The sequence below is a fragment of the Alosa pseudoharengus genome, unplaced genomic scaffold (genome assembly GCF_046254945.1).
Source record: "Alosa pseudoharengus isolate Yale_2024_CS ecotype anadromous, Long Island Sound unplaced genomic scaffold, YU_APseudo_1.1 YU_APseudo_1.1_scf_11, whole genome shotgun sequence".
Classification (NCBI taxonomy): domain Eukaryota; kingdom Metazoa; phylum Chordata; class Actinopteri; order Clupeiformes; family Clupeidae; genus Alosa; species Alosa pseudoharengus.
Genome location: NW_027468576.1, coordinates 22584298 through 22593111, shown reverse-complemented (window position 1 = coordinate 22593111; position 8814 = coordinate 22584298). Strand labels below are relative to the sequence as shown.

The window sequence follows — 8814 nt, the reverse complement described above, 5'->3', positions numbered from 1 at the left end:
GGAGTTGTTCCATGCCCAAATTAGTAATTTCATTCTTTGTTTATGTTCACTCATACTCATAAGCGCAGGTGATTGTGATATTGAACAGTACTTCCCAGAGTAGGCCTACCTTTGAGTAACTATGTGATGTTAGCCTTCTGGCTACCTATATGAACATTAGCAACATAGCCCGTTTGTTATTGTCAAGTGAACGCTCTCAGTTCAGAAGTAGTTCCAAAGTTCCACTTCCCAGCCACATAAACGTACAAGACCAGCTGCTGCACAGCTTATGTCAGCACTTAGTTGCAGCCCACGCAATGTTATACTCCTGTTGAACTTAACGAGTCACTGTCATCACCCCTATTTCTACATCCTGAACAATGGACACATACCTCTGACATAAACTAAAATCACCAGTGACTAAACTCTAAGTTCTTCTAAAAATTACATGACAGAAAGCATGTCCCCAAACAAGATGAATCAGAGTTAGATCTGAGTGTTATTGATCTCAATATCATTGTCAAACAGACAATGTTAGAGGTACAAGGTACACTGCAATGCAGGCTGGTAAAAATCTTATATTGGAGTTGTTTTTGAATTATCACATGTTGTTGCTACCAGAACAGGGGGCATCCCTATATCTTTAGGAATCCCTTAAATATATAGGCCTAATATAAATAGCCTAGGGTAGGCCTGCTGGATCAGGGGCGCCAGTCGGGGCCCAGAATTATTGTCTATAGCAGTGCCGCTGTACTGGATGTTCTGGCTCACAATACAAACACAATACAACTCAATTGAGAGTACCTACAGAACGGACACGTTTTCAGCTGTTTTTTTTATTTTTTAATTCAGGTGAATATTTAGATTCACATTGGAATTATTGCTACTACTGCAGTCCTGGACCTCAGTGACCTAGCTGGTAACTGGCCTGGCTGCAAATGATAACCTAGGCTACCTGAAATGCGAATGGGTAGTAGGTTATGCAAACAAAAAAAACACTGCAGCAACATCAACGAAAAAACTCCTGTTCCGAGAAGTAGGCTTACGACGGTGTGTGGGAGTGTCAGTTCTGCCTCTTCAGTCTGACAGCTGCTTCAGTTTGTGAGATGACAGCAGACTATAAAAAGGGACCAATATCTTTGTCAAAGTTAACGGTATTGTCTCTTGGGGAGAAGTGCGCTTTGAACCTGTTTCTGTCGACTGTCTCCTCTGGATGTATGCGCAAATAGCGGGGATTTACACAGATTTACGTTTCGGAGACCCACACTTTCATTTCTTACTACATCTTTAGCCTATTTAATTCCAGTAACCCTTAATCCTCGGATCTGCGATGGCAAATGGATGTGTCCAAGTCTTCGCTTGCATTTTAGCGTCCGTAGGACTTGTCTGCCTGATTACATCAACGTGTGTGAATGAATGGAAAACCAACGGATACACAAACGAGGGGGTGAACTCGTTCAAGGAGTACGTCGGGCTCTGGATGAAGTGCTCAGTGCATGTGACTCAACTCGAATGCACTGTGTTCGACTCACTTGAGTCAGTTCTCTACCAACGTGGTAAGTCATCCACCACGCTCTCAAGACTGCTGCATTGGAGATATTATGTGAGGGGAGCCTTTTTTTTTAAGTATTCTCTATGCCATGTCTGATTTGATTTCCTCTGACAAAATATTACCTCTCTGTATATCACGTTCACCTTTAGCCTTATGTGTCTTTGAACTCTGCAGGGGAGATCCAGTGGACCAGGGCCATGATGATCATCAGCATTATTCTGTCAGTGTGTGGGTTAGCTGTGGCCGTGTTGGGCATGAAGTTCACACTGTGCCTAGATGTAGATAAGCAGGTGAAAAACAAGGTGGCGTTCGTTGGAGGGATCCTTCTCATTTTGTCAGGTAGCTTGATGCCTTACTGTACATTTTATCACATCTGTGATGTGCCATTTAGTAGGTTCTCTCAAAGCTTTACTATAGCAATAGGCTACCTTGATCCTGGGACAACTGAAATGTGTCTTGTTTAATAGTTTCAAGCCAAACAATAGAGCATCTTTTTAAAATCCTAAAAGCTTCTCTTAACACACTAACAGCGAATGTGCATTGAGCGTATCTGTGCATCTTAATTTTTGCAGCTCACTAGGTGGTACACAAGAGTGTTGATGAGATGATCCATCCACAGGGTTGGGTAACGGATTACATGTAATCTGGATTTGCGAAAGAGACCAAATGTCCCTCACGGGATCAAAAGATATACTTACTTACTAACTTACATACTATTGGGGCAGGTCTCTCGGCACGCTGCCTGGTCTTTTCCTCCTAATCTTAATGTAGCCTCTTGTTTTAGTGTTACCGTTTACTTTGAGAAAGTCACCAGGTCCCCCTGGTTGAAAAACATCCCAAAATAATAATTTTCTCACCCCAACAATTGAAATGGACATGGTGTCATTTGGGTTTAATGCTTCCCTTTTTTATGCCAATCTCAGGCCATGTCCCTGGGTCAAAAAAATCCAGCGAAAGCTAAATTCTTTGTCCAGGTGTGCCCTTATAAAGGTTAAGCTGAGTTGTGCATGTTTGGAGAAGAGCGGAGAAAAATAGAATGAGAATTCTTTCATCAATTCTGTTGTGGTGTCTTTTACTTAATGGGCATATTTATTGAAATAATCTAAAAGTAATCCTAAAGTAATCAGATTACGTTACATGTTTTTGGTAATCCAACTGATTACGTTACTGATTACAAAAATTGCCATGTAATTTGTAGTCAGTAATGGATTACATTTTAAAGTAATCTGACCCAACCCTGTCCATCCATGAAATAGCATGACACAAATGTCAGATATATGTTCAGTGCCCCTATGGTTCTATTAATACAGTAGTTCTCAAAGTGTGGGGCGGGCCCCACTATTGGGGAATAGAGACATGACCGGTGGGGCGCAATGAACAGGAGGACATTTGTATTTTGTTATACATTATCTTTAATAATGCCTTTCTTTTTTGACAAGGAAGATCATAGATTTCAAACAAAATAGCCACACACAAACATTGGAGTCCTAAACAAACTGACAAATGAACTAAAATAACATCTGATCCAGCATACGGAGACGGGAAATGTAACGTGGTACCAAAATGCAAAAAACACTTTAACGTCACCATTTTTCCAGGTTGATCAGGGGTCAGGTGGGGCTTGAAAATTCCCCACCTCCAAAGTGAGGGATGACAGACAAAGTTTGAGAACCACTGCATTAATATCACTCTAGATATCATTAGTGGTGTTGATTAGTTTATCTGAATCTCCCAATCCGTGGCATCGCCACAGAACATTACAGGTCTTTGGCATTTTTATTTGCTTTTGTTGAAAGTGACAGAGATGGCGCCATCTTTACACACTATAGGTGGCGCCATCACACTATAATCAAGACGTCAGAATACATTCTTTTCTCTGCTCTGTTACAGGGGTTTGTGCATTGGGAATAGTGTCTTGGTATGCCAACGGTGTGATCACAAATTTCCATAATCCTAAACCAGAAGAAAAAAGGTAAAAAATCAATTGAATTTTGATTCATGTGAATGCCCTATTTTAACTGCCAGTGTAGTATCTACATATTCTGGCAGACTTGTACATATCTGAGTGAAGGACTGAGGTAAATGTTTGGGTCACTGAGTGCCACACTGAGTGTGTTGTTCTTCCACAGGTACACCCTGGGCAAGTGCCTGTTTTTGGGTTGGGGAGGAGCTCTCCTGTCCTTCATAGGAGGGGCGCTTCTGGCCTGCTGTAGTTTGTCACGTTCCGCTTCACGCAGAAGCTACGCATCGCCACCTCCAGTCCCGATGACCTCTGAAAAGGACTATGTGTAGGAATCCCACAGAACATCCCACGGGACGAGCTTGGTGCCATTCATGGTGCTCCTTTACAGCCAGACCACAACACATCTCATCTCAGGTGGATTTGTTGTCACGTGTCAAATACAACCACTGACATTCTCCATACACTAACCAACATTGAGGCTTACAGACATTAGCCTCAGTAAAACAGTATTTAATAATAATGATGAACCTGTAACCAATGAAGGATACTTTTATTAAACTGTTGCAGCTGTCAGCGAACCATGTTGTCAAATGGAATAATATTTGTCTATTGATTTGCTTATTCTATCGTGTTTTTCTTTTTTTAATAATCAGTGTACTTGGAGTGGTAATTTTACTCAATGATTACCTTCAGGTTATCTTTGCTAATTAACTTACATGTGTGCCTGTTATGAAGAATTCAAATTATGTGTTTGTTTGCAGATGTTGAAAAAAATTCTGCGTTTTTTTTTTTTTACTTATTTATATAGGAAATAGACAAGGAATGAAATGTAGATGTAGATGTCTTTTTGTTATTTAGAGCACTGCTGCAAATTATATAAGTGCCTCAAAAAGTCATTGTCTTGTCCTTGTTTCAAATGTTTTAGTAATTTAGTATTTACATAGGAGGAACATAACTTGATCTATGGACATATAGTTAGTGTGTACCTTTCTCTGAAGAAAAAACGTATATTTAAATTATGATAGGCCTACATAATACTACTATTTTTGTATTAGTCTTGTGTTTTCATATGTAGCTAGTTGTGGAAGGAGTGAGAGTGTTGTGTCCTTTGCCATGTCTATTTTTACCATGTCTGTGTGATTCATTTATGCTTTTAATTACTAAATCATAAATGTAGCCTAATATACATTATCATACTGTATTAAAACATTTGCTTTGTAGCTCAAGAATGATGTGCGTGTTTATTAAACAATTACAGATTGCAGCTTTGTTTTTTTCATCAGTAAATTTATGAAAATAGAAAAACACGAGTTCCTGATACTTTCGCATAACACATTAATATTTGGCATGGACTATGCCAGATGGTGCAGAGTAGGCTATAAATGATCCATGTTGCCAAATGTCTTATCAGAATTGATGTGGTTATTGTAACCTAACCCTATGCCGTCGTGAATATCTCGTATCTATCGTAGACTAAACTGAGTTACGAACAGCCTATAATAGCCTACTAGTAGGCTATAAATTATATTTGAAATGCGAATGGTGGTACTAAAACACTGCAGCAACAGATTCACGAGAAAAACTGCTATTTCAAGAACTGTGACGGTGGGCGTGTGGTAGTGCCAGTTCTGCCCCCTCAGTTGTGTGGCTGTTTTTCGGATGGCACACAGCTGTTGGAGTTAGTAAGTTGACAGCAAGCTACAGAACGGGACCAGTAGCTTGGTGAAAGTTAACGGTTCTCTGGAGAAAAGTGCGCTTCAAACCTGGTTCTGTCGTCTGTTTCCTCTGGCGGTATTTTGCGGAAATTAACAACACAGATTTACGCTTTGCAGGCCTGCACTTGCCCTTGGGTTTGTGGTTCTTTTTATCTTTATTTAATTACAATAACGTGAAACCCTCGGATCTGCCATGGCAAATGGATGTGTCCAAGTTTTCGGTTTCTTTTTAGCCTCTGTGGGACTTATCTGTCTGATTACATCCACTTCTGTGAACGAATGGAAAACCTACAGTCACTCACAGGAGGGGATGTTTAAGTCGTTGATGATCAACGTCGGGCTCTGGATGGAGTGCTCAGTGCCCAGCACCGGCAAATGGGAATGCTCTACGTTCGACTCAGTTCTCCACCTATCGAGTAAGTGATCTACCCCGCTATTAAGCCTAGCCTACTGTAGACTATTGGAGATAGTGAGAAGGAACCCCCCCCCCCTCTCTCACTCTTGGTCTTTTTTAATATTCACTATTTCATACCATCTCCTGTCTGATTCTCCCCGGTAGAATTTACACAGTTACACTTCCCAAACAGTACAGTGCCAGCATGTGGGTCATGGGGTAGGTTATATTTCGTGTCTCCATGATAAAGATTTAGTTAGAAAAAATCTTTATGTAATCAACAATTATGCTAATTACAACAACCTTTCACCAATAACAATGCTTTATAATTATTTTAGACCCAATTTATCCTAACTTAAATTTAACTAAAAGACTTAGTTGACAAATGTTATCTACATTATTTTTTCAAATAAATACTTCACGTCTTACAAGTTTAAGCTCAGCAAATACTTGTCATGTTAACTTTGAAGTGTGTTCTATGACAATAAAAAAGTTTAATGATAAAAACTCATTCCATTTTTTTGTTTTCTCTCTACACTTGAAATGTACACGAATTATAAAATGACCCATGTATCTGTATATCACTTCAACCTTTAGCTTTCTGTGTCTTTGACTCATGCAGCGGAGGTCCAGTGGACCAGGGCCATGATGATCATCAGCATCATATTGTCAGTGTGTGGGTTGGCTGTGGCCGTGTTGGGCATGAAGTGCACAATGTGCGTAGATGATGACAACCGGATGAAAAACAAGGTGGCGTTCATTGGAGGGATCCTTCTCATTTTGTCAGGTAGCTTGATGCCTTATACTGTACATGTCATCACATTTGTGATGTGCCACTTAGTAGGTTCTCTCATAGGACTGCTACAGCAATACCTTGATCCTGGGACAACTGAAACGGTGTGTCTTAGACAGCTTCAAGCCAAACAATAGAGCATCTTTTTAAAAATCCTTTGTAAAAGCTTGTCTTTCCACCCAGCAGCGAATGTGAATTGAGCATATCTATGCATATTAATTTTCCAGCTCACTATCCAAGTAGGTGGTACACATTAGTGTTGGTGAGATAATCCTTCTATGACATATCTTTCAGCATCTTTCAGTGACCCCATGGTTCCATTAATATCACTCTGGTGGAGATATCATTAGTGGAGTAGATTACCTTATCTGAATCTCTCAATCTGTGGCATCACCACAGAACATTGAAGGTCTTAGACATTGTTATGTGCTTTTGTTGAAAGTGACAGAGAGACCAAAAGTTGCCTCATCACTACAATCAACACCTGTCAGGATACATTCTTTTCTCTGCTCTGTTGCAGGGGTCTGTGCCTTAGGAGTAGTGTCTTGGTATGCCCACGATGTGATCACAGGCTTCCATCATGCTAGAGAAGGTCACCTCAGGTAGGCTAAAAAACTATTGGATTTTGATTGATGTGAATGCCTGTTATTAACTATCAGTTTAGTATCTACCATCAAAACGTATACAGCATCAATGTGTTGTATACTTTTTTCCATATTCTTGCAGACTTACATATCTGAGTGAAGGATTGTGATAAATGTTTTTGTTCTTCCACAGGTACTCCCTGGGCACATGCCTGTTTTTGGGTTGGGGTGGAGCTTTCCTGTCCATCTTGGGAGGGGTGCTCCTGGCCTGCTGTAGTTTGTCTCGTTCCTCCTCACGTAGAAGCTACATATCGTCTGCTGCCCAGATGACCCCTGGCAAGGACTATGTGTAGGAATCCCATGGAACATCCCATGGGACGAGCTTGGTGCCATTCCCCTGTCACTGTGCAGGAGCTCTGTGCAGGCAGACCACAACATGGTACTATTAACAGTTTCTCAGCTGGTGGTGGGTTTTTTGTCACATGTATGAAATACAACCACTGAGAATCTTCATAAACCAACAACGAGGCTTACAGACAACTATAAAATTAAAATGCTGCAGCTGTCAGCTTAACTATGTTTTCAATAATATTTGTCTATTAATTTGCTTATTTTATTGTGTTTTTCTTTTTTAAGAATCAGTATAGGCCTACTTGGGGTGGTAATTTTGCAATACTCAATTATTACCTTCATATGCGTCTTTCCTTATTAACTTACATGTGTAGTTATGAAGAATTCAAATGATCAGTCGATGTGTTTGTTTGATGATTTTTATGTATTAGCCTACAGAGCCCTGGAGGTGTCATCGCAAGATATTTTTGTATATTGAGAAAATGTGCACTTATTTTTACTAAATTTTGCACTCATTTTACTAAATTTTGCGCTCATTTTACTAGACTGTGTGTGTGTGCACAATTTAGTATATTGTTTGTCCATTTTACTACAAAGTGTGCTCGTTTTATTAAATTGTGCGGTCATTTTACAAAAACTAAAATGAGAGCACAATTTAGTCAAAGGAGCACACTAGTAAAATGTGCACACAATTTACTCAATTGAGAGCACAATCTTGAGAGCACGATTAGGCTAAGTAAAATGAGCACACAATTGAGTAAAAGGAGCTACTTGTTTCTAGATAACTTTTGTTATCTAGAGAAATGCAACTCATATAAATGTAATATAATAATAAATGTCATTGTCTTGTCCTTGTTTCAAATTATTTGGTCATTTAGTATTTGAGTGCCATGGAGAAAGTGAACAAAGCATTTCACTACATATAGTGACCAATACATTTGAATTTAATTGAATTTACAGAGAAACATAACTCGATCTATGGACATAGATCAAAACACCCATCAGTTGTATGTGACCATGGTCGTAGTATGCCAGTAAATTATGATGATGATGTACATACTGTAATTCTACTGTTTTTGTATTAGTCTCTTTTTATAAGTAGCCAGTTCTGACATGCATGTTGTGTCCTTTGCTTCGCCTATTTTTGCTATGTCTGATGTGTTACAGTACATTCCTTTCATGCTTTTAATTACTAAATCATAAATGTAATCTACATCATCATACTGTATTAAAATATTTGCATTGTAGCTAATTCAAGAATAATGTTTGTGTTTATCAAATAGATTTCAGCTTTGTTTTTTTCATCAGTAAAGTGATTAACATTGAAAGTCAGGAGTTCCTGATACATTCACATAATACATTAAACACTCCAGATGGTAGTGCTTAACATGATCAGTGTTGCCATGTGTTGCCAGTGTTGAAAATTGATGTGGTTACTGTAATATTTTCATTTTTTGAGGAGCGCTTTCGAAAAGTAAAAACA

General features: G+C 39.2%; 2 protein-coding genes across 2 annotated transcripts; both read left to right on the top strand.

Moving 5' to 3' along the window:
* The first annotated feature begins 1092 nt into the window (after window positions 1–1092).
* On the top strand, window positions 1093–4732 carry LOC143117009 (claudin-7-A-like). The gene is made up of 4 exons (XM_076278445.1): window positions 1093–1535; window positions 1706–1870; window positions 3422–3503; window positions 3661–4732. The coding sequence occupies exons 1-4, from the start codon at window positions 1310–1312 to the stop codon at window positions 3821–3823; spliced, it is 636 nt and encodes a 211-aa protein (XP_076134560.1). The 5' UTR covers window positions 1093–1309; the 3' UTR covers window positions 3824–4732.
* A 449-nt stretch (window positions 4733–5181) lies between these two features.
* Window positions 5182–8583, top strand: LOC143117010 (claudin-7-A-like). The gene is made up of 4 exons (XM_076278446.1): window positions 5182–5625; window positions 6226–6390; window positions 6917–6998; window positions 7174–8583. The coding sequence occupies exons 1-4, from the start codon at window positions 5403–5405 to the stop codon at window positions 7331–7333; spliced, it is 630 nt and encodes a 209-aa protein (XP_076134561.1). The 5' UTR covers window positions 5182–5402; the 3' UTR covers window positions 7334–8583.
* The last annotated feature ends 231 nt before the right edge of the window (window positions 8584–8814 follow it).

Coding starts and splice junctions, on each gene's coding strand:
- LOC143117010 (XM_076278446.1), top strand. CDS start 5,403: ATGGCAAATGGATGTGTCCAAGTTTTCGGTTTCTTTTTAGCCTCTGTG. Junction 6,391..6,916: donor GATCCTTCTCATTTTGTCAG/GTAGCTTGATGC, acceptor GCTCTGTTGCAG/GGGTCTGTGCCTTAGGAGTA. Junction 6,999..7,173: donor GCTAGAGAAGGTCACCTCAG/GTAGGCTAAAAA, acceptor GTTCTTCCACAG/GTACTCCCTGGGCACATGCC.
- LOC143117009 (XM_076278445.1), top strand. CDS start 1,310: ATGGCAAATGGATGTGTCCAAGTCTTCGCTTGCATTTTAGCGTCCGTA. Junction 1,536..1,705: donor GTCAGTTCTCTACCAACGTG/GTAAGTCATCCA, acceptor TGAACTCTGCAG/GGGAGATCCAGTGGACCAGG. Junction 1,871..3,421: donor GATCCTTCTCATTTTGTCAG/GTAGCTTGATGC, acceptor GCTCTGTTACAG/GGGTTTGTGCATTGGGAATA.